This window comes from Carettochelys insculpta, chromosome 3, assembly GCF_033958435.1.
Source record: "Carettochelys insculpta isolate YL-2023 chromosome 3, ASM3395843v1, whole genome shotgun sequence".
NCBI lineage: Eukaryota > Metazoa > Chordata > Testudines > Carettochelyidae > Carettochelys > Carettochelys insculpta.
In genome coordinates this window covers 15,986,919-16,013,341 of record NC_134139.1, presented here as the reverse complement: position 1 = coordinate 16,013,341, position 26,423 = coordinate 15,986,919, and the positions used below count along the sequence as shown (strand labels likewise).

The following is a 26,423-nucleotide window of genomic DNA, read 5'->3' as shown; positions in this document are numbered from 1 at the left end:
GACTAAAGATGATGTTATTTGACAAGGCCCTCCAGCCTGAATTGTCGGAGAAGCCTCAAAGGGAAGGCCCTCAGGGCCGCATAAGAGGAAGGCTGCCTCCCTAACCTTCTCTGTTCACAAGAAAAAGAAGCTCTCCCCAGCTCAATCCTTGCCGGTAACATCTGTGAGCAGGACGAGTGAGGCATAAGGCCACAAGCTGCTGACTGCTCATAGCAGCGGGAAGGCCATACTGCAGACAACAGTGCCTGGGGCTCCGACCACTAAGCAGTCGGCACCGAGAGCACTGCAGGCGCTGACACAGCAGGCGCCGGAAGCCACGGAACAGAGCCTTGCAGCACCGACGGCACCGGAGCAGGGGTGCCCGGCATGGGACCTAATGGTGCCGGAGGAAGCTAGCTGCACGGCACCGCGTGCAGCAGCACCGGACATGGCACCAACAACTGCGCTGAGATCCCTGGCACTGGAGATGGTGGCACCGACACTTCATTGGCGGGGCAAAGCAAAATCCAAACCCCAGCACCGTAGCTCATCTCCGGACATCATTGCAATGCCGCTATCGCCTAGCTCTCCTCCCGAGATGGACATAACACAATGGGCAGGGACACCAACAGCCTGTCTAAGACCTCCATCTACCTTTCTTCAGCTACCGTCCCTCTAGCTCAGACATCCTTCACTGATCTCCAGTACGGAACCGTATGAATACTATTACAGAACATCTCCACCAATGTCAACATCATCACGGCGGTCACGCTCCTCTAGGTACCATATGTACAGGCACTGGTCTCGGTCCAGATCCCCATCACTGGGCCCTTGCCCCTGCTGTTACAGCTGGCCATATCATGGTGAACACCGACATGGGATCCCGATCCGGGGCAGATCCCCACCTCAACCTCTAGCACATCCCTACATTCAGCCTGCAAAAAGAACCCAGCCTTCTCCAGTGGGGACTGGTCCAGAGTCTGTGGTCCACCGCCCAGAACCCTTAAGGGAGCAAACACACGAGGAGGCTCAGGAATCAGAGGAATCAGAGGAGGTTTATCATAGTGATGCCTCTTCGTCTTCTCCCGATGAGGCGGTTGTCCCCAGGGACATCTCTCCCCCGGATGACCTTAAACAATTCCAAGAACTTTTTAAGAGAGTGGCGCACACTCAAGACATACAAATTGCAGAGGTACAGGAGAAACATCACAAACTCCTAAAGAACTTGAGACCCCCAGCATCATCCAAAATTGCTGTCCCACTAGATGAAGCTATTATGGAAGCAGCCACCAACATATGGCAGACCCCTGCCTCCATTCCACCTACAAATAAGAGGGTGGATAAGAAATACTTTGTTCCATCCAAGGGCATGGAATTCCTGTTTAACCACCGCCAGCCAAATTCCTTGGTGGTGGAATCCTCACAACACAGATCTAAGACACCCCAATACAAATTGGGGGCGGGGGCGGGGTCTGACAAAGACGCGAGGAAACTGGAATTATTTGGAAGAAAGGTCTACTCCTCCTCCATGTTATTACTGAGTATGGTCAACTATGCGGCACACCTATCAAATCACAATTTTGATAACTATTCCAAACTTACCTCCCTCATGGATTTCCTTCCAGAGGACAAGAAACCGGTATTGAAGGTGATCGTCCAGGAGGGTTATGCGGCCTCACGGACAGGAGTCCAGATCCCCTAGATGTGGCGGACATAGCAGCATGCTCCACAGCCACAGCAGTAGTTATGCACAGAGAGTTCCGGCTCCAGACGTCTGGTATCCCCAAAGATATGCCAGTAAAAATTGCGGATCTTCATTTGATAAAGAAAAACTATTTGCTGACTCGACTGATTCAGTCCTACACTGCAGCAAGGACTCGAGGGCCACACTTAGAACACTGGGCATATACACCCCTCTGTACAGGAGAGAGAAATTTTATCCCCAGCAAAGGCGCTATGCTTACCAACCCCAGTGCTCACAATACCCATGGGGCTACGATCAAGGGCGCCATCAACAGCAACAACAATATAGGGCCCCCAGACGATATCCCCAGCAGGGGCATACACCCTCAGGGCAAGCTCCAAGACAGCAAGTTTGACGGGTATGTCGAGGACTGCAATACCAAGACCATCGCTCATTGCCAATCACAGCATATGTTCCACCACCGACTCAAACCGTTTTATCCTCAATGGCAAAACATCACGACAGACAAATGGGTGCTGGAAATTATAGCCAAGGGATACGCTATCCACTTCCAATCACTACCGCCACCAAAACCCCCCACCTCGTCCCTCCCCAGGGACCCCTCTCACAAGACAAGGTTGAGGCGAGAGGTAGACCACCTCACATTTATAGGGGCGGTGGAGAGAGTCCTGGAAGAATTCCAAGGGAAAGGCTTCTTCTCCCAATACTTCCTAACAGAGAGAAAGACAGGAGGCTGGAGGCCAATCCTGGACTTACGGGATCTCAACTGGTACTTACGCAAACAGCGCTTCAAGATGACTATAATTGCCTCCATAGTCATGGCACTGGATGATGGAGACTGGTTTGCAGCCCTCAACTTAAAGGAGGTGTACTTCCATATAGCAATCCATCCAGCACACAGACGTTTTCTTCGCTTCAACGTGGGTGGGGAGCACTTCCAATACAGAGTCCTTCCATTCGGTCTCTCTTCAGTGCCCAGAGTCTTTACCAAAACGCTGGCAGTAGTATCGGCTTATCTACACAGACAGGGCGTGTTCATTTTTCCATATCTGGACGACTGCCTACTGAAAGGGGTCTCAAGGTCAGATGTCCTGCGCATGATAGACGTCACTACAAAGACCTTTACCTCACTGGGCCTACTCATCGATCTCCTGAAATCAAAGACCGAGCCCACACAAGACATAGAGTTCATAGGGGCACGCATAGACTCTACTACATCAAGAGTATATCTGCCCGATGCCCATTTTCGCACCATCAAATCCCTGATGGAGGTAATGATGTCAGCCCCATAGTGCCAATCCTAACATGCCTACAGCTTTTGGGGCACATGGTGGCCACCACGTTTGTGGTACAAAATGCCAGGCTACATATGCGAGGCCTACAGCACTGGCTGGCAAGCGTTTACAGGCCAAGGATTCATACCATCCACAAGACAGTATTGCCCCCAACGGAGGTGCAAAAGTTGCTGGCATGGTGGGTAGACCTCAAGAACTTATTAGTAGGGGTGCCTTTTCTCCAACTGCAAATTGCGGTTTTTCTCACAAGGGACATAGGATGGGTAGCGCACATTGGCAACAGTGACATAGGGGCAATGGTCCCCAGCAGAGATGGCAATGAACATAAACATACTGGAACTCAGAGTAGTGTTCAGTACATGCAGGTGCTTTCGAAAATACCTGCAGGGCAAAGTGGTCGGAGTCAATACCTACAACACCTCCACAATGTTCTATATCAATCATCAAGGAGGGGCCAGATCCCGTGCGCTATGCGCAGAGGCGGTCCGATTGTGGAACTGGTGCATTGGCAACAACATAATGCTCAAAGCCTCATACTTGCCGGGTGTCCACAACATGAAAGCGGACCAACTAAGCAGACACTTTGATGTCATGCATGAGTGGCAAATCCGCTCCGATCTGCTCCGCCAAGTATTTCACAGATGCGGGTTTCCCTGAATCTATCTGTTGGCCACCTACACCAACAAGAAATGCCCACAGTATTGCTCCAGAGCAGGCAGCGGACAGGTTCCTCAGGGGACGCCTTCATGGTTCCATGGAAGGGTCCTCTACTCTATGCATTTCCTCCCACAACACTCATTCACAAGGTTCTAGAGAAAGCCAGAAGGGAGAAGGGACGCGTGATACTTATAGTCCCAATGTGCGACCGACAGCAATGGTTTCCCTTGCTTCTGTGCATGTCATGCTGCCCGCCACTTCCCCTCCCGATCGTACCGGACCTTCTCAAACAGAGTCAGGGGTCCATAGTGCACCCACATCCTTGAATGCTCCGCCTACAAGCGTGGCTAATCCATGGCTCAGCACCTTAGAGAGCACGTGCTCAGAAGGAGTGAAAGAAATTCTGGAGTGCAGTTGACAGGCCTGCACCAGGAGGACTTAAGCACAGAAGTGGAAACGATTTATATCCTGGTGCTCGTCCAAGCAATTGGCTCCTCTGGATGTCTCTATTCCTGTAATTCTAGAGTACCTGCTGGAGCTGAAACAAGATGGACTTTGTCTATCCTCATTAAGGGTCCACCTCACAGCTATATCGGCGTTCCGACACAGGGAGGAAGGGCCAACCATATTCGCCCATCCTATTGCCACACGGTTCCTAACGGGGCTAGCAAACCTATACCCCCCTCAGAAACCGTTATCACCGTCATGGAGTTTGGACTAGGTCCTCCACACGCCGTCTGGACCACCCTTTGAACCATTGGCCACGGTATGCCTCCGGTTGCTTACCATAAAAATAACTTTTCTTCTTGCAATTACATCAGCCCGCAGGGTGAGCAAAATCGCAGCAATAATGGCAATGCTGCCCTACACAGTATTCTGAAAGGAAGTGGTGATCTTACGATTACACCCGGCCTTCATCCCAAAGATTTCCTCTGAGTTCCACATTAATGAACCAATAGTTTTACCCTTGTTTTATCCTAAACCGCACACTTCCAGCAAGGAAGCGCGGTTGCACTTGCTAGATGTGAGGAGGGCGTTGGCCTTTTACGTAGACAGAACTAAGCCCTTCTGGAAAACGGATAGACTTCTGGTGTGTCTCGCACCAAGATCAAAAGGGGAAGGCCTATCCTCACAAAGAATTTCGAACAACATTGTATCCTGCATAAAACAGTGTTACGAGCTCCATAAGACCCCTCTGCTAGCTCCGCCCAGGGCTCACTCCACTAGAGTGATGGTGACATCGACAGCCTTCTTCAAAGGAATCTCATTAAAAGACATCTGCAGAGCGGCGACTTGGTCATCCTACGACACCTTCGCCAAGCACTATGTGATGCACCGGGTGTTAGATGAGGATACATGTCTATCAACAGCAGTCCTTTCAAGGGCAAGCTGCACGTAAATCGGGTACCCACCTCCGTATTTGGGATCACTGCTGGGTAGTCAGCTAATGTGGAGCACCTACAGGGACCACTCGAAGAAGGAAGAGAAGTTACTCACTTGTGTAGTAACGATGGTTCTTCGAGATGTATCCCCGTGGGTGCTCCACTACCCACCCGTTCCTCCCCTTTGGAGTTCTGCTTGGTGTTTTTCAGGAGCATCTCCAAAGCGTGTAAGGACTTTGGGCTTACCGTCAACCGAAAGAAGACAAACATACTCGGTCAGGATGTTGCTGAATCCCCATCAATCAGGATTGACAACTATACATTAGAGGTTGTCCACGAGTTCGTGTACCTCGGGTCCACCATCACTGGCACCCTGTCGTTGGACACTGAGCTAAATAGGAGGATCAGAAAAGCGGCCACAATTCTGTCCAGATGCAGCAAGAGAGTGTGGAATAACAACAAGCTGTACACTCGCACCAAAATGCAAGTCTACAGAGCCTGCATCCTCAGCACCCTCCTTTATGGCAGCGAGACTTGGACCCTGTATGCCTGCCAGGAAAAGAGGCTGAACGCCTTCCACTTGCGCTGCCTCAGGCGCATCCTTGGAATATCATGGAAGGACAAAGTGACCAACACCGCCGTCCTTGAGCAAGCTGGAATCCCAACCACGCACACCCTCCTCAGGCAGCGTCGGCTCCACTGTCTTGGCCACGTCCACAGGATGAATGATGGAAGGATTCCAAAAGACATCCTGTATGGTGAGCTAGCCTCTGGCAAAAGACCTCCCGGCTGCCCCCAGTTGCTCTACAAAGATATCTGCAAGAGAGACCTCAGAGTGGTAGACATCGAGCTGGACAACTGGGAAGAACTAGCAGACGACCGCAGCAGATGGAGGCAGGGGTTACACAAGGACCTTCAGAAGGGTGAGATGAGGATCAGACAGCTAGCAGAGGAGAAGCGAGCGCACAGAAAGCACAATAAGGACTTGCCAGACACCCACCACATCTGCAAGAGATGCAGCAAGGACTGTCACTCTCATGTGGGTCTTCATAGTCACAATAGATGCTGTAAATGAAATCCTCAATTGAAACTTTAAAGGGAGCGATCCATAGTCTATGCAGACTGAAGGATGCCTACTGCTACCAGGGCGGTTGATCGAGGAACGGGTGTGGACCGGATCGCGCATGTGACTGAAAGCGCGCGAAGGACCGGCGCACATTGGCACATGCGCGACCCCGTGGGATACCGCTGGAAATTTCCGATCTGCAGCGCCGGGCCGAGCCCCACACCTAATGTGGAGCACCCACAAGGACACATCTCGAAGAACCATCATTACTACACAAGTGAGTAACTTCTCTGTCAGTTTCCACACAGCCTCTAGCATGCGCAGTCACTTCCGACTGATATCATATAACTGCTTCTAGCTAGTCACTCCTGAATTATGTTCAAGAATGACACCAGGAAATTCTCAGTTCCAGATTTTCCCTGAGAAATGCATGTCTTATATTGCCCAGCATGCTCAGTACAAACTGAGGGGGTCTGTCATTTCATTAATAGAAAATAATATGCACAAACCATGTTATGTTAGATGGAGGTTTCCAAAGACATAAGTTAAAAACTGTGTAGTTTAGATATAATACTAAAACAAGTTCATTGATTATAGAAAATAATTAGAAGGAGTAAGGCATGGAAGGTGGATTTAGTTACAAAGAAATAAAAGGTAAACCTGAATTAGTAACTATCCTCATAAACTAAGTTAATTGAAAGCAAAAGACTTCTTTTACCATATGCGTCCATAAGCTGTTTCTTCAGCTAGGTCCAGGCCTTCAGCTCAATAATGCTGCTTTTGTTTTTCAAATGTTGTTAATATAGATTAGGGGATAGAGGTGATCTGGGCCTTCTGTTCCTGTTTTATTCATCTTTTCCTCCTCTGAGAATCCAGCTGGGGTTCAAGTGACAAGGAGTCTGTCTCTACCACATGAAAATTCTTGCTCATACCCCTCTTTCCGCCGAAGAATAGCCAATTAATCAAATGATGGTCCAATTGAGTTTTCTGACACCTGGTTGAGGAGTTTTGCCTTTTGTTTCTGAGAACAGATTTGGAATATACCTTAGTAACATCCAGTAGAATCTTATAACTTCAGACAGCGTTGGCACAGATTTTAACAGGGCAGTAATTATCAGTGAATTATGAGTTTAAGGTATACTTTGTACAAAATTTATCGGTTTTGTAAAAACTTGGAACATAAGGATATGGTCCACCACACAAATGGGTAGAATACGGGAGTAAATACAGCAACTGTGTCAGAGAGTGAACCTGCAATGATGCATTTCCCTCAGCTCCTGCCCATCTACATCTGCATTCTCCATCTTGCCCCCCCGCAATCAAAATTTGTAATCTGTGATAAGGTAAAAAGCCATATATTTGTGATAAACACAAAATGAGGCAAAGAGAAAATACCATATTTCTTTACTGATTATTGTTTAGAAGCTGTTGGAAAAATATGTGGATAAAAGAACGCTTAATGAGACAGTAAATTAGTGTTGTTTTTCCTCATTAAATGGTCTCCATAGAAGAGCACTATTGGAGTCCGTTTATGCATCATGTGGACCTTGGACGCACTGAAAAGCTGTGGTGTTGTCTTTTTTCTGGTGGAGCAGGGCCGGCGACTCTGCTCCAGAATCCAGCATATTTGATTATCCGGCACCACCAGTTTCCTGGGGTGTGCCTGATAATAGAATTTGTACTGTAATTTTAAAACAGACCATTATTATTGTTGGTTTGCTTGAATCATCTTCCTGATTTGAAGATGGTATTGAGACTTGGAATAAAAACATTGCTTTTTCCTGTTTGCAAAAGAGTTTGAACTCTGGATATACATTCAAGGAGCATATAATCCATACCATTGATTTGATGATGATCTGAATTTTATAGAAGTCATCTGGGTTGATGGCAAAATTTTTTACAAAATCTTTAAATAATTAGTCTCCGTTTTCTCTCCATCCACAAGATGCTTATCTGATGTTTAAATTACAAACCCACTTTATTAAATGAAACATCTGGTGCTAGCTAAACTATTTCTGAATTAATTCTCAGCTATTTCACCTGCTGATGTCAATTATGGAGAAACCTTAAGTACACTTCGCTATGCAAATAGAGCCAAAAACATCATCAACAAGCCTACTATTAATGAAGATCCTAATGTCAAATTAATTCGTGAGCTGAGAGCTGAAATAGTTCGATTAAAAACCTTGCTCGCTCAAGGGAATCAGGTTAGTTTTAGATTTATGTATAATTTTCTTTGAGTAATAGCATCTATTTCTAGATCTTAATGAGATAATTATCTTTTTTTTGTTGTATTCACTTGAATAAACACTGTGAAGTCACGAATGAATGTAATTTTTTTCTTTGAATTGGATTCTAATTGGCCAGTATATCGTTTTTGTGTAACTGTTTTTACCTCATGTTGGTATTGGCTGTATATTATAATTATGTTCTAATTAATGGGAAAGAAATAGGTGTGCGTAGATTAAGGGAGTGGAAAAATACCCATTTTTCTTACAGCACAAGACTATTCAAGATAGCATAAAATGTCTGAAAATTATTATTTTGAAATAAGAAATAAGAAATTATTAATTTGAAATAAGGTTCATGTTTTTAAAGAAAATGCTTTGAAATAAGATTAATGTTGAGACTTGTTCATATACTATTAGAAGAGGTAGGGTCTTTGAAAGGTTTGTAACCACAATGTCTTTGACGATAAAGTATAATAATCCAAAGAGCAAAACAGTATGCTTAGCAAAGTGTAAAAACAGTGTTGATGCCACTATATGGTACAATGTAAAAATGATGAATAAAGTAATTGTTGAATAAATATAAAAGGACACATGATCCCCATTTTGCTCAGTTTTTTAATCACAATGCTCATAACAAGCCATGCACTTAAAAAAATTGTTGTTCAGTTAGTTTTGCTATTACTCTGATGGCTCTTTTACGGAAATTATTTTTGAACACCTGGAAGTATAGGCGTCTAGTTAAAGATGGTAAAAGAACTACAAGAGAAGATAAAACTGCAGGTTTTATATTTTTTTAACACTGAAAATTTTCAATTTCATCAAAGTAGAAAGTTTCTAAATAAATATTTGATATTGGTGCCATACTGCTAGACCTCTCCCGTGTTGTGACAGGGTGGCCATATTCAGTAGGTTAAGAAATGCTGGTTGTTAAACTGAATTTTAATTGTTTTCACATTCATATGATTCTGCTTAACCTTCTAATTGCTGGACTGAACAAAACTTGTTTCCTTTTTAAAGATGACTTATAAGAAGTCAGTCTGGATTTGAAATAAGTGATTCGCCCAGCTACCAATGACTCTTTGAAGAACTGTGGATGTTTAATGCACTGTCCACCTGATAGTCCATTAAATCAGCCTTTCTCAAATGTGCTCACTGTGGCTGCATGTCACCACCAGGCACATTTCTTGGAACTACAGCCTCCTGGGCAGTGACTGGGAGAGGGGGCAATGAAGCCTCCCTCAGGGCCACCTGTAGGGGTTGGGGCCTACATCTCCTGGAGTCATAAACGCTGGAGAAGCAGGCAGCAGTGGGCACCCACTGACAAGGACAGTGAAGCTCTAGTTTCAGGTTTCAGCCCTGCAATGGGAGGCAGCAGGCTTTAATCAAGGGTTTCAGGCTCCAGTGCTGGACTTGAATCATCCAGCAGTGGGTGCAATCCATGGCTCATCCTCACTCCTGCATCGCCTGAGACCCTCCGATCTTCCCACCCATCTCTCCATCCAGGGCATTATTTGTCCCAGGGCTTGTCAAGGTTGAATAAATCTGTTGTGAAAATTGATATATGGATGGATGTTAATACCACTTTTCACTGCCTTCAGATAGTTAAGTCTGCTGTGAAAAGTGATATTGACAAACATACCAATATTAGTTTTTGCAGCAGTGGACTTGGTAGCTAGCAAGTTCCCTTTTTTTTTTTTTTTTAAAAAAAAAAAATAAAAGGCAGCCAAACCAAAACAAACCAACAAAGATAAGAATGTAAAAAAATTAATTTGTCTTTGGTTTTTCTGTTTTCTTTAAGTCTGATAAAGAGTAAAAATAACTGTACATTTGCAAATGTATAGATGCATGTTTATTTACTTTTCCCCAAAGCTAATTAAGTATTTTAGTAAAAATAGAGTGGCTACCAGCAAGAATTGGTAGCCCCATTGAGGCCACCAAAATTTTTGTTGTGAGAACCCCTGCTCTAAACAACAACAATAAATAAATGACACTAAAATCAATGTGTATTTTACATAAAGCTTCTCTAAAAGGTCCCCTACTGAGTTCTGAAAAAAATGGAACAGTTAAAGTCTAATATAACTGTAAATGTAGATGGACATTATAGATGTAAACATACTGGCATCATAAATGAGGTTCACAGGAGTATTCGTCTCAGACCCCTATTGAGTTGAGGAGTACTTGTAATCTTTAGTGCACAGTTTTGAATGTCAAATGTGCATGTTAAGATATCATCTCTTCAGAAACAGTTTCTTTGGAACAGCACTTCATTACATACGGAAGGTGTTGTATGGAATGCTTGTTGGCATTCAGAGAATTCTCTCTCCAGTAGTAAGCAGTACAGAGTCATTGTTTTTTGTTTGTATTTGTCTGTATTCTGTTTAGTTTTTTTCTATTTCTTTTGGATGCTATAGAATGTGATTAACTTGGATATTAGTCTCTGCATGATCACAGGATAACATTACATGGTGAGACTTGAAATTGAGGAATGGGGTTGAAAGATCCTACAGTAAAACCTGGCTAATTAAGACTTCCAAACAATGCTGTTGGTTGTTACCAGGTTTTGTAATCAAACAAAAATTATTGGAAGTTGCTAATAAACTTTATAAAATCGTATTTATTTTTAGAGTTACCAATAATTTAGCTGAATAATGGTATGACATATCAAATGTTGGTCAGTGTACTATAGGACTTTCTGTAAAATAAAGTGAAATGAAAACTTAATTGTCCCCAGTAACCTGCTTGTATATTTGCTGAGAAGTGGGATGAAGTCCCCCTGCACGTTTTGTGAAAAGTATCAGGTTTGCTATTAAAGGAAGTATTCATCCTGGTCTGCTGTGTTGTAAATAGTAAAGCCGATAACACTCCAAGAGGGTTGAATTACTCTGTGGTACTCTGCTTTGCCCTGTGCTTATCTGGGGGGAAAGATGAATTATTTTGCTGGGAAGCTGACAATTTTCATTTCTGAAATATTGTTTGATTTGCACACTTTGTGTACACTTATTTTTAGACTGCTTTGAATATCTAGTATTTTAACATTATTCCAAGAGTAAAAGAGCAGATATCACAAAATAAATATGGCTGTGCTATGTAGAGTTCCAGTGAATGTCAGTTCTTATATTACACATTTCTGTGAGGGATATAGTGCAGGACAAGACTAAATTAATTGAATTTGTGCTGCTTGGTAAAAGAGCAGGTGGTGGAGAATGTGTCCAATAGAATATAAATCCTGGTATAATTTATTTTATGGAGAGTTTTTATATTCTCAGAGTATTGTATTGCAGATGCCACCACAGCTCGTTGATAGCTATGTATCCATAATCCAACGTTAGTCAATGGAGAGTATTAGATAACAAACAAAACTGCTTACGTATTTGTGAGTATTAGTAATTTTCAAGTTCCATAGTCAAATTGTCAAAAAATATTTTTATAATACAAATGTCATACACACAAAAATACATATATTAGAATAGTTAAATAGACGTGGATAGTAAATTGTCTACTGCGTTTTTTAAAAAAATTGATGTCTGTGGAGCCAGTTTATCAAAATGGTGTGTGCTTTCAGCATGAATCTAGACAAATCAGTAAAAATGTGTGTATGTAAGACCATAATTTACTGACTCTTTTCGCATTTTATACTTTAGCAAGATTGAAATTCATGTAAACATTTTATATGGTTTCTACTTAAATATTGTCCAATGTAGATAAAGACTAGGACAGGACTATACAGATTTATTAAAATACCTACATAGTAATATTTTATGTCTTCTAATCCAGCATGCATTGGTTACTGTTTATTTTAATATATACTAATATATGTTGTTTTACAACCTAGATTGCCCTCTTGGATTCTCCAACAGCTTTAAGTATGGAGGAGAAGCTTCAGCAAAATGAAGCAAGAGTAAGTTATAATTTGATACTTAATTTAGAGAGAGTCTGGATGCTAGAGAAGTAACATCTCATGTCCAGGAACATTTTTGGCATGCACACTTTTTTACATGCTGGTTTTAATGCTGTGTTTTGTTTGCTTGTTTATGTATTTATTTTACAAAGCTGCATTTTCTTGAATACGATGATGTAAAACTGTGCTCAGATTTATTTTTATTTTATCTTTCCATAATAAACTGTAATTCATAATTTTATTTCTTTTTGCACTTTGTATAAGAAATATCTCAAACACAAAACAAAATATAGATACTTCGCTTGCTTTCTTGAAATAAATTTAATACATAGGAAAATTGTATTCCCTGAGCAAATCTCCTTTTCTCTTTTATTCTTCAAAATGTGAAAACTTTTTGAGAGAGACAATAATAGACTAATATATGGAGAGTATGTGGCCATCAATGAGGCATTCAGTGGACACTTTTCAACCAGCTAGGGGACATTGATTTTGCTGATCACGTTGCCTTCCTTTCACACCGATATGAAAGCATGGGAAAAAGGGTCACGACACTAGACGAAACTGCCTCAATGACTGGGTGGAGTATTAACGAGGGAAAAACCAAGACAATGAAGATCAACCGGTACAACACCACCACCATCACAGTGGAAGGAGATAACCTGCAAGATGTGGACCAGTTCACCTACTTGGGGAGTATTATGGGCAGAGATGGAGGTTAAGGATATCAGTGCCAGGATAGGAAAAGCGATGGCTGCATTCAAGACTCTCCATCCCACATGGAGTTCCCAAAACATATTTGTGAAGACAAAACTGCAGATCTTAATGCAAATGTGAAGAGTGTGCTCATGTACACCAGGCCTTGCATACATACTAAAAAGCCTTCACATCACAAGCTACAGACATTCATAAGTAGATGCCTGACGTGCATCCTTCTTCTCATCAAATGGCAAGACTTTGTCACAAATGAGGAGCTTTGGAATAGAGCAGGGCAAGAACCACTTGATATTCAAATCGAGAGAAGAAAGTGAGGATGGCTAGGCCATGCTCTCAGAAAACCATCATCCAGCATAGTCTGTCGAGCTCTCAAATGGAACCTGCAAGAAAAACACAAGACTAAGACCTTGGACAACATGGAGAAGATCTACTGAGATTGGAGGACAACAACTGGGGTACTCCTGGAGTCAGCTACAGGTTTTGCTCCAAGGCAGGGTGAAGTGGAGGAGACTTGTGGATGACCTATGCTCCACTTGGAGTAAACGGGTTTAAGTAGTTGTAGTACTAGATGGAGGGTGAGAAAAAGAATGCAATGCACGCAGAAAAATGTGAACTGTGGTATGGTGTTGAACTAATTCATGTTTCTAGTTGATGATAAACTTGTCATAATGTGTTCTACGAATCTGGGGTAAGCTATCAAGAAGTAATTTTGATCTGCCTTCTGATCTGGTATACGCATATGCAAATAACTTGTTTTGATACTTCATTAGCTATTTTCATGTGCCATAGTGATAACTCAACATGAGTCTTGATGTATTGGACCTCTGTTTTTTCAAGCTGAGAATTTAGTCCATGTTTTAATCCTTTACTATCCTCTTTATGTTGCGTAGATATATCTGTATTAATCATAAATCTCTGTATTAATCATTTTCATGAGGGTTTATCCTTTTCATATAATCTCCGTGTTGAGTCTTTACATATATAACCTTCATTTCCTTACAGCTTTGTTTCAAGTCCTTTTATATAGAATCTTTATATTTAAGTCTTTTATATCAAAATTTGGCCCAATAGTCCCTAAGAATAATTAAGGTAGAGAATGTCTTTGTACCAGAATAGGTCTCTTCCCCTTGTACTTAATTGATTACCCTGTTGAATGAATGAGGTGTGAATGGATAGGGTGTGAAAGACGGGCACTTTGGAACAGCTGCAACAGTTGGAGAGGGCATGGAAGCCAGATTCAATAAGATCTGTCAAGCGGGTGCACTGAAAGAAGATCAGACATATTGAAGACCTTGGAAGTGAGAAGAAAGTATCTTTTTTGAGACACTAATATTAAATATGAATGACTAACTGATGTAGATTTGTATGTGGGGGAAAGCTACTAGAAATCTAAGGTATGTTGCAGGGGTACCCTGGGTCTGGTCTTGTCAATATTGGAGCATCAATCCATCTAATTCACCTGATCAGTGAAGTTAAGGGGAGCAACTAGTTGGTAACACCAAGACAGAATGTTCTTTTGTGTGTGTGTGTGTGTGTGTGTGTGTGTGTGTGTAATATGTATTGTATGCATATGATAAAGTAGTGATTGTTACCAATAAATGTGGTGGTCTGCTTTATCCCCCAGAAAGTATAACAGTTGATCTTATTTAGGCTGCATCTACACTACGAGATAAATTCCAGTTTAAGGCAGTTAGCTCAATATTACCAGGTGACTGTCTTCACTGAAAATATCATTAGCTCAATTTAGGGTGCACTAGTCTTGAGATTACAAAATCACAGTTTTCTGATGGGTATAGCATCAAACTTGAAATCAGAAGTTTGATTAAAGGCCAGTGTGGAAGCACCACATCCTACAGTCAAATTTATTAACCTCCAGAAATGTCCCCATCTTTCCCACAAAGCTATACATGCTGCCCCTGGCTCCCAGCTCCCCGCTAGTAGAAGGAGGTGGGAAACTGACCAGGCCGCTGCATTCCTGCGATGGGGGCCAGGCACCTGGCCAGCTGGGCTTCTGGAGCCACAGGCAGGGCCAGGCACTCCAGCCAGCTGGGCTGCTGGAGCCACAGGCGGGGCCAGACACCCACAGGCAAGCACCCGCCCTACAGGTGCCCTTGGCTACCTGAGACCAGGCATCCCCAGCCATCATGCTCCAGCAGGTTTTCCACCGGAGGTGGTGAGTAGCAAGCGTTTGGGTTTTTTTTTTTGAGAGGGTTTTTTGGGGGGCTGGGTGTTTTTTGGGGGCATTGTTTTTGGGATTTTGGTTTTTGGGGGGAAGTTGGAGTGGGACTGGAGCTGGGGGAGCCTGTGGGGATGGGGAGTAAACCCGCACATTTAACAGATTATGGGGAAGAACAGACAGACCTATTAGTCCATTAAATGGAGGGTTTACTGTACTAACAAGAGCCAGGAAATTGACCAGGGCTGCTGTGCTGTCAGTTTCCCGCGTCCCCGCGAGCTGCTGGACCTGGGAAGCTGACAGCGTTGCTACTCTGGGCTCAGAATGTGGGGCTGACGGAATTGTGGGGTAGGTTCCCACAATGCACTGCTGTAGCAGTCGATGTTTGATTTCAATTTGGAAGGAATATGTCAAATTTATTGGGAGCCAGTGGGAAGTGAGGATATTCAAAATCGAATTTAAAAAACCAGCATTATAAATTTGATTTAATAAATCAGAATTTAGCTCGTAGTGTAGGAGTAGCCTTAGTGTAGCAGACTGTAAAAAAGAGAGACTGTTAATCAGATTGTTTAGGGTGGGTAGTATTTGCAATCTTTAAGATAGGGTTGCGACTGGTCGAAAAGGGACCTTCATGCCTCTGGTCAGCACCGCTGACTGATCAAACAGAAGTCCATTTGCTGCCCAAAGTGGGGCTGGCAGAGTCCCTGCCTGGCTCTGTACAGCCCTGGCACCAGCCAGTATCTCCCTCTGGCTCCTAGGCATAATCGTGGCCACAGGGCCTCTGCATGCTGCCCCTGCCGCAAGTACTGGCTCTGCAATTCTAGCTGGCTAGGAGCCATGGCAAATGAGAGATGCAGAGATGATACCTGCAGACATAAGAATATATGTGATCCATCCCTTGTTGCCTATTCCCACCTTCTTACAAACACGCTAGACACATCATTCCTGTCTGTTCTGGCCTGCAGCCTGTTACCTACCAGCTCTGTGTTTTTGGGGAACCAGCGCATGACCACTTGTCAGCCCTGTGGTCTTGGAAAGCCAAGGATGATACTCACAAAAGGCAACCCCCAACCCCATCTGGAGCTTCTGTGGGAACCTGTCAGGGCTACCTCTGCACTCTGACTCTCGGAGCGCAGAAAGTGGGGGCCTGCAAAAAAACTCCCAAACCCTTAAACAACTTGTCTGTAAAAGGTTTTGCTTAAAAGACTCTCCAGGCCCCCAGATTCCCTGACATTGGGGGTGATCGCTGCCACTACCTGACTGAGAAGAAGCCCCTTTAACTCAGGAAGACACACACAGGACTATTCTCTGTGGGGTACACCAAGCTCTTAGCCGTCCTTCAGGAGAGAGCTCAAACACAAAAATTGTAATCTGGTTGCTGACCTTTCAGTCTAAGGAATGAATATACAGTCTCTCCTCCAGGACACCAGGATCAAATCATTGCCTTAAAAAGTAAGTTATTCATAAAACAAGAGAAAATAAATCATACTGGTTGCAACACAGAGAATTACTTCACTGGGACTCATCTTAAAAGTACAGATTTCAGGGGGAGGAATCAAAGGATTAACCCAAGTCCCTGAGAAAAGATAAGTATCAGATAAGTAAAAGAAAGAGAGAGAGAGCCATGTTAGTCTGTATCTTCAAGAACAAGAAGTAGTCCTGTGGCACCTTGTAGACTAACATATTTTGGAGCAAAGCTTTCGTGGTTGCATCTGATGAAGTGGGTCTTTGCCCATGAAAGCTTATGCTCCAAAATATCTGTTAGTCTATAAGGTGGCACAGGACTTCTTGTTGAGAAAAGATAGTCCACCGTAATTTCAAAATAACCATAACCTGATCACATCTAACTACACATTTCCCTTCTACTTACGTATTTATGGATGATTTTGAGACAGTTCGGATATTTACTGGATTCATTCCAACTGCTTCTCTCCCCTTCTAAATCAGCTACGAAGGCAAAAGACACCTCAGAGTGCAAGTGTTCTCAGTTCAAAAAAGTTTCTCTTCCTCCCATTGACTTACCTGACCACCCTGTGCTGAGACTTCTCTGTGAGGGTAAACCCTTTCTTTGCATTCCTTCATGCCAGACAAGTTCTAGTAGTGGATCCTACTCATATCCAAAATACTGAAACTGCCTAAATGCCTTGTGAGCTCTTCCAAGGAACATCATCCATAGCCAGGCATGGTCAGTCTTCATTGTCTAGCCCCTGTTTATCCATAAGCAAACTGAGTTTTCTTTTTGAACTGTTGTCCTGTCCCTACCCTTGCTCAAGAAACTATTCTGATGCCTTTATGAAAACTCTGTATCAGTTCCATTGAGACTACTTCATCTCCTGTCTGATCATTCTGGGGCTCTGCTTGACTCCTATCTTCTGGACTCCCAGCTAACATCACCATCTGGGAGTGGTGATCTTCCCACCCCCACGCCTCGTGGCATGGCTTCCTATCCCTGCCTTATTTAATCAGTTATGTGGTTTGGTAGCCCTACCATTTGTAATCAGTTTCAATTTAGATTTAATATTGTAATCACTACCCAGAAATAAATCTTTCATTGTTAAACTGGTTGCTTCTCTTTCTTTCTCTCTTGCTCACTCTTCCTCAGGGGTGTTGCTTTGGCTTCCCCATTCACTCTGCAACAATGCTTCTTGTACCCATACTAAAGATCACTGTAGTGTCTAAAAATCCTGTGGGGTTTGCCCATCGAGTGGGTTATTAGTAGATCAATTGTGCTGTGAAAGTGGGGATTGAGGAGGGGTGCTGAACCAGGGTGACATATGAGGGTGACAGCTGAAGGTGCTGCTTAACCCAGCCACTGAGTCCCAGGGCACATAAGGGCCACATCTTGGCACTGCTGTGCGCCCAGCCCACTGAGTACAGAGACATATAAGGTGTCAGCTTGTAAGTGCTGATTAGTTCTCGGGCGTGGGGTGTATGTGCGTGCGGACTCTGGGATGGATGGAATAGCCCCTTTGGGAGGGAATTAGCAGAAGGGAGAAGTAAAGCTCCTTAGTAACACAAGCAGCATGTTGCTAGAATTAGTCAGCACCCTCACCCCCGCCAACCCATAACCTCAAATAAATGAGCATATTCCAGAGTCATGGGCAAATCTGGTGACATCCCTTGTTTAGGAGCCAGAGGAAGATGCCAACAGCTTCTTGGGAACTACCTGAGTTAAGCACTACCTGGCGCTCACACTGTGAACTCTATCCTGTGCCCCCCAACTCCTTGCCCCTGCTGTGAGCTATCTCCCACATATCCAAATTCCCTCATGGAGCCTGCAACTTTCTGCCCCAGTATGGAATTTCCCCCTGCATCCCAGCCTGCTGAGGGAGAGCCAGCGATGGAGGGAAGGGGAAATGGAATGAGAGGATTGCTTGGCCTGAGAGAGGGGGCAGGCAGGGGTGGGGCAAAGGTGTTCAATTTTCTGCAAATAGAAATTTGGCAGCCCTACTTAAGGATCACATATGGATATGTGGTCTCAAGCCCAGCCAAAGAGTTTGTGGGGCCCAAGGCAGCATGCTCACAGCAGGGTCCAGCCAGTGACTGGTGGGTATTATAATCAATTGGAGCAAGGGGCGGTGAAGGCAATTACCTTGTGTATCTTGTCCTAAGGCTGGGCTTGTATGGTCTTCAAAAATACTGTGCCAGCTCCCCTGCTTGTGTAAAATAATATAATTCCATTTAAAATAGGCAGAGGATTTAGCGCATAAGTACTCACTGATAAAATCTGTGGAGTTAGTACATCTTTTTAGGAAATGCTTTTTGGCTTAGTTAATTGATGCTATGCATATATGTGACTTGATCAGAAAATCAATTTTTAGGGGAAGTTGATGTCATCTTAAAAGCTACATTTACATTTTTGTCTAAAACAACATGGAACTACTGATAATGTAGGCTTTTGTTTGTTTTTTTTTTCTTGTTAAACTGAAGCACTTCCAAAGGGTTCAGATTACTTTGACACTAGCTTAGACAAAATAGTTGCATCGCTGAGGTAAAACCCAGGCAACAGAGAAAAATAAGGACTGTTGTAAGCCACATTTCTGCCTGGGGCACCATGTACAGTAGTTATTTCCTAAAAAAACAAGCTTCTTCTACTGTATTCAGTACTCTATGGCAGAATGTGAATAATAATAGCTTGAACATTTAAGTTATAAAAATGCTTTTTTGAGTTCTTTCTCATGTCATTTCCAGTTAGGTGTGTGCGCAGCAAGTGCACTGTTGTAAAGATTTTCCCCCAGCAGCATCCATAGCTCGACTGTGGAGACCACTAGACTGGTGCCGAGATAGCAGTGCATACATACAGGGGACTCACCCCCTGCCCCCCACCCGTGATGGTCTTGGAGCATCTCCTTCTCTTGCCTTGAGCAAGTGTTTCTTCCCTTTTCATCTGTAGATAGTTACCCATAGTGTAAATAGTTCTTTGTTAGTAGTTAGTTAGCAATTATGTGTTGATAGCTTGTTCAGGGGCGTCCAATACATTAGACGCTTGCCACATGTGGCAAATAGGACACTGGATTGTGGCAAATACATCCCTTGAGCCGCATGAGGCTCTTGGAGCCTTTAAATGTGACTTTTCCTGAGAGCTGCCATGGGGAGTGGAGTCTGCCTGCTCCATGCACGCACCTCACTGCTTGGTGGGAGAAGCTCATGGTGGCCCTGGCTGCAGCCCTGGTGGCTCTAGTGAGTCACTGGCATTGAATTAGAATGTGGGGGCTGAGGGGTGCCTGGCTCTGGAGGAGGGTATTCAGAGCAGGTGAGGTGGAGGGCGGAGGGTGCCTGGCTCTGGGGGAAGGGAAGGGCATTTATGGGGAGCGGGGCAGGAAGTGCCTAGCTCTGGGGTAACCTGGCTCTGGAGGAAGGGGAGGGCATTTATTTAGAGCTGGGGGTGGGAGGGAGTGTGGTGAATGCGGAAAGATGACAACCACAATTGTGGTGATCTTTGAATTCCTATTGGACACTGCTGAGCTAGTTGTTAGGAGGGAGTGTATTCTGCCTTGGACTCAGGGGTTTAAGCCCTGCAACTCCTGCCAGAAGTTTGTTTACAGGGAATCTCCATGCCTTCTGTTTGAAGTGTCTTGGGGAGGCTCACCTTACACATAAGGTGTAAGATTTGTGAGGATTTCTTCATGAGAACTCACAGGGATAGAGAGGAACAGGTGCAAATCCTCCTGGAGTCCTCTCTGAACCCTCAACTGGTGCAGCCTGCTCTGGTGCTGAAGCAGGCTTCAGTGCACAGTGTGCTTCTGTTGGTGCAGGGCTCCCTACTGGCACAGAAAGAGGCCTCTGTGAAGACCCAGCACCACCTCTTACCAACACTACCCAATTCCTACTCCTCAATGCTATGGAAGATAGGCAAGTGTTCTGAGTGCCAAGGAAGTGAAGTCGAAAAGGGACAAGAAGAAACTAATCTGGGGGGAGGGAGTTGGCTGTAGTATATAGGCACTGTTATCTCGGCCCTACTCTAGGAGTCTCCACAGCAGACCTATGTATGCTGCTGTGGGTAAATCTTTCTGACTGTGCATGCGGTGCACACACACCTAATTGGAATGGACATGAGCAACACATCTTAAAGAACAACAGTTACAAAAAGGTGAGTAACTATTTTTTCTCCTTAGAATACTTGTCTGAAAAATACTGATTAATATTGATTTGTTTACTTGAATTGGATTTGAATAAATATACTGTTACCTGAGAATTTTTCTTAGGAATGTTTGGATGATTGGTAGAAACTGCTGAATGTGTGGTATTCATTAGAATACATTATTCATGGTCTGAAAATATTCATTGCTTGTTCTATTCAGGAATGTTGTCCTCACTGTGTGGGTTATTTATCAAGTATGTTTTACTGTACACTGTCAACCTTATTAATACATTGTGATTGCTACTTAAGATAATTACAGCAAGAATAATTATTAAATTATTGCACATTCTAAGCACATATTACAAAGGGTAAAACTGTTCTGTCACTGGCTGCAATAGTGAATTAGATTGTGCAGATCTGAAGTCTTTATCATATTTTAATTAACTGACTACTGCACAGTACTTCTCTTAAATTAATTAATTGCTGTGTTGTAAAAACTGTTAACTCATTTTTGAAAATTCTTCAGAAATGGTGAAGACAGAGGTAGTGGGCATCATGATTCGCTAATATTTTTCTTTTAAAAAGTAAAGAGATTTGATTAAGATTAATATTCTGAGTATCAATAGTCTGATAAGATAGTGGAAAGACGACATTTTTATCTCAGAGTTTAAACCCTAGGTTACAAGTGATAATGATTTGCTCATCTCATTTATGAGTTCAGTATATTCCCTTGTGGGCAGTTGACCAGTATAATGTAACTACCACATAGTCCATTTTAATTTGTTGTCTGTCCACAAATAAAATCCAGAGGTGAAACTAAAGGATACAGTTGCAAGTCAAGACCAAGGTCATTTGGGCAGAGCTGTCAAGGGAAGCATTGTTCTGTGTTCAGCCAAGTACAAGATCAATTCACGTATAAATTGTAAAGTAGACTGAAGCGGTTAGTCTTGAGTTTAAACATTTCACTACTTGAGAGTAGATTTGGCTAATACAATATGTAAAGAGTTAATTTCAGGGTAAAAGTATCAAGAAAAGTAATTATCAGATGTTGCTTGGGAATAAAAGATAGTGCCTGAGGACTGTGAACAATTTGTACTAACTATGCTCTTGTTTGTGTTATGTCAGCCATTTAGAGAGCCCACAAGAAATGCTTCTTGTGTTTAAATTAAAGAAATATCTCCTTCAAGAGGGAACTTAATTTTGAAATTTAATTTGAATCTAAGGTAACATATGACAGATAGGCCATTGTACAGATATGCAGAGTTACGTGTATCTGAGATTTGTTGAGCAATAGTCTAAAGACTTGAGATCCTGACATGTATTTATAATTGCTCATTTAAGGTACTCTTATTAGAAGGATTTGAATTTTTTCACTGAAATATATAAACACTTTAAATTTACACTATATAGTTTTTGTTCCTTAATTTTACATAGTCTTAAATATAAATCCCATACATCAGGTATGTGGAAACAAAAAAGACAACAAAAATATTTGTTACTAGAAGTCTCGGTAAACAGGTTAGATAGATGTCTATCAGGGATGGTTTCAATAGTACTTGGCTCTGCCATTGGGGCAGGGGGCTGGACTCGATGGCCTCTTGAGGTCCCTTCCAGTCCTAGTGTTCTATGATTCTACGAAACCTTTTTGGACAACATGTGGCCTGAATCACGAGGTCTCAGACTTTACAAGGAATAATCACTGTTACAGTAAATCCTACAATTATTCCAGTTCATTATAAAATTTAGCTATAGGCTTTACCTCATTTTGTGGCTATAGATTTCATAGGTTTAACTAAGCATAAGATGCAATAAATCATTTTATTTGTTTTGAAATAACCTGGAGTAAATCCCTTGTTTTTATGAAACATTAAAGGGGAATTTTTATGACATCCTTTCATGTCCTTAGATAATCTCTTCCTTTCTAAAAAGATAAAAATCTGCAGTGTGATAGTGCATCATTTTTATCTTCTTACTGTATATTGAGCACATAATTATTGCAAACACATGCATAAATAACTCAGGCTTTATTTTGGTGGGGCAAATTTAAGTGGTCTGGAACAGATTTTAGTGAAATTGAATTCTTATCCCAGTATTAGAAATGGAATCAGTTGCAGGGAACAACCAACCTGGGAAATATTTGACATTTTAAGTTCTCTGAAACTCTGTACCAAGCCCTTTGGGAAAGTGAGCGTGGTTTTCAAATGATTCATTTAGTACAGCATAAAGTATTATTGTTTTATTTCATAGGTACAAGAACTGACCAAAGAGTGGACAAACAAGTGGAATGAAACCCAAAATATTCTAAAAGTAAGGATGAGTTAAATTCCCAATTTTTCTTACTTGATATTTTAAGTAAATTTGCAGAATTGCATTTTTTTTCTTTAACATAAGCTTCCTGGGTTAACCATTCTATTCTTAACTGTCAATTTTTTTTGAAAAAAAAAAAAGCGTATGGTCCTTGTTCTGATTTGACTATTTTGAAAATAGGCTTTTGAGTATAAGATAATGAAACTTGATATTTTCAAATAAAATTGAGTAGATAGACAGCACAACCTGTTCAGTTTTCTTCCTAATGCTGGATCATTTCCATTTTGGACACTGCCAAATAGCTGTTCATTTATATTTATTTATTTTTTAAATTCTCCCGCATATGCTGTTTGCTGACAGCTTGTGTTAAGACTGACCATTGCTCGATTTGTATGCAAACATTAGGGAGAAAATGCCACAAACATTTGATAGCTTGTCCACACTACGAAAAGGCGCATCTGTTCCCTTCAGTCTTATTCTAAAATACCTTATGAAATTGGAAGAGACTTTGAATTGGACTTGTTCTCTGGAATCACTTAGTTCATTGGTGGGTTACCTGCTGCCCATGGGCTACATGGAGCCTGTTGGGGTTCTTTTGTGGTCCAGGAGACATTTCTTTTCTGCTGCCTACACACAGGGTTGCCAGATTCTGCTGATTACTGTCCAGGTAGTTTTTTCCTACCAGTATGAGTAAAGTGGCATGGGTAAAGCATGTGGAGTGGAGGCGTGTGGAGTGGGCATGTGGAGTGAGGTGTGTGCTGATTGCACACAACACAGACTGTGAAGGTAATGCATGTTTCTGTATCCAGACAAAGCACTGTTACAGTTCAATCAGCACATCCAACAAATTTTGGGTATACAAGCACAGTTAGCAAAACTATCGTGTCCTGGGAACCATCTTTGTTAGGACAATCTTGCTGTTCACTGAGATGAAGGCGGGGCTGGGGGGTGGGGAAAGAGGACACGGACATAGTTGTTGTGTGTAAACTTGTGTTACAAATTCTGTTTATAATCAGAGTCGCCAACCCTTACTTTAAATCTCTTACCTCATTCTGCCTATATAGGTTTGCTAGTGCTATTAGACTATTGGTGAATGATAGGCTAAGTTGCTATTTTTAACAAACTAGTTTTCTGATGTTACCAGTCCAACTTGTAAATCTCTCTCTCCACTTGATGTCTCACAATACAGCATAGCATTTCTTGCCAAAGGCTTTCAGTTGATGCGTGAAATTAAAGCTTAAAATTCCAGTGAAGTACAGGTTTAGTCCTACCTACATACATATGCTGAATGTACATTTGCTGGTAAGTTCTGAAAATAACACAAGCAAACAATGGAAAAAATGGAACTCTGTTTAAAGATTTGCTGGTTTATCAGCTTTGTTTTACACCATCTTACTGAAAATGAATATTGTGTATTATTAATTAAAGATATAAATGAGTGGAAAAACTAATATGAAATTTGTTTTGAAAAATCCCGGCCAAAATAAAAGAATAAATGGGAACACCTCCCATATCAGCTTTAGAACCTTCACTGGCTTCGTACCCAATCACAGATCTAATTTAAATTTCTGATCCTAATTTACAAAGCCCTGAGTAGGCTGGGACCTGGAAATGTTAGTTTTGTTACCAGCAATCCAGGGATATGTGGAGCTGCATTAATTGAATGTTAAAAAGCTGTTGAATGAAATGTTGACAGTCAAAGGTCCTAAAGCACAGAATTCCATTCCAAAAGAGATTTAGTATGGGTCCAAATCTTGCACGCTTTAGTAACAGAGAAGGAGCCATGTTAGTGTATATACTATCAAAACAAACAAGCGGTCAAGTAGCACTTTAAAGACTAACAAAATAACTTATTAGGTGGGCTTTCGTGGGACAGACCCACTTCTTCAGACCATAGCCATACCAGAATAGACTCAATATTTAAGGCATAGAGAACCAAAACAGTCATCTAAGTTGACAAATCAGGAAAAAAAAATTATCAAGGTGAGCAAATCAGAGGGCGGAGGGAGGGGAGTCAAGAATTAGATTAAGCCAAGTATGCCAAAGAGCCCCTATAATGTCCTAGAAAGTTTGCATCCCAGTTCAAACCACGTGTTAATGTGTCGAATCTGAATATGAAAGAGAGTTCAGCAGCTTCTCTTTGTAAAGCAGACTGGAAATTCTTCTTCAATAAAACACAGACTTTTAAGTCATTAACAGAATGGCCCACTCCATTAAAATGTAGACTAACTGATTGGTGGATCAGGAATGTTTTGATGTCTGTTTTGTGCCCATATGTGCATGTTACAGAACTCTAGATCTTCTCAGGTCTCCCCCTTATGCCAAAGCTGAATTTGCAGGTATTTTTCCAAAGCTTTTCTCAGTCTTCTGTAATATGACTATTAACTGCAGTTTACTGAACATGTCGTATAATCTTTGGAGTTGATTTTGTCACAACAGTGAAGCATTTGTCTGTTGCCAATCAAAAGCATTTTCTGCTCTCTAAAAGTAGCTCTTGACCCTTCAGGATTTCCAGTGCCCCAAGACTCTCTTTGAGGGTGCAGGAAACTTAGTATGCCTTTACATTCTTTTTATCTGCTTACTGTAAATCTTTATTAGGTGTACCTTTCAGACGATTCGCTTTGGCAATGAAACATCACTGGAGGGCTTTCAAGTGTATGACACTAGAACCATCATAGAGCAGGAACAGGCGGAAATGCATGCAGAGAACAGTGTTGGTACTAAGACAATATGGAATCCTGTACCTAGAAAGAATAAATAAATATCAGAGATTCCAAATCTGAGACAAGCCACAGCCAAACTCATCCCATCAAGCAAGCTTATTTTCATTCTGTGTAAAAGTATCCCAAAATCACCTTGTTAGGATTTGAGGTATTGAGAGGTGGTTATTCTAGTACCAATTTATTTTTAGGGCTAGTCCAGAATGCATGTAGGAATTGTGGCTGGTTGAGTTCAGTGATCTGCTTGATAAGTGACGTTTGTTTTCCTGAACTCTGTGATCCATATGTGTTGTCTGGTTCCTTGGTTGACTTTTTTTCCCTGCTTCTGTTGAATATTGTTAAAGACCTTATCTCAGCCCTGTAAGTGACCCCGCACCTCAGTTTCCCTCTTCGTATAAACTTAGAACTACCTTTGGTTATGTCAATAAGCTTTTTTATATGGTTAGTTTAATTTTAACAATCCCACTAACATAAATCAGAATCTTCCCAACACAGACCAAACAGAACATTCATGGCAATTATATATCACCAGATAGGGTTTCAGCATCTCTCCCAGTGCCCCAGCTAAATCTCTTTAGCAGGTGTATTTCTCTGCCCTGTGTCCTTCTCAGGTAGGGTGCTAACTTGTGGCTGGAGACATCAGCAGTTTCACCCCTTCTGTCATATCCCTGGTCTTTGGCCCTCTCTACTCTCTGGCTTCAGGTTTCTGTCT

The 26,423-nt window shown here is 42.3% G+C and overlaps 1 protein-coding gene across 5 annotated transcripts in view; it reads left to right on the top strand.

Annotated features, from left to right (window-relative positions):
• Positions 1–26,423, top strand: part of KIF16B (kinesin family member 16B) — a 286,791-nt gene that overhangs the window by 44,477 nt on the left and 215,891 nt on the right. For all 5 annotated transcript variants that reach the window (XM_074989378.1, XM_074989376.1, XM_074989375.1 and 2 more), the window contains 3 exons: positions 8,116–8,291; positions 12,148–12,213; positions 22,932–22,991. In XM_074989378.1, the coding sequence (XP_074845479.1) occupies positions 8,116–8,291; positions 12,148–12,213; positions 22,932–22,991 (302 nt within the window). The remainder of the gene's footprint in view (positions 1–8,115; positions 8,292–12,147; positions 12,214–22,931; positions 22,992–26,423) is intronic.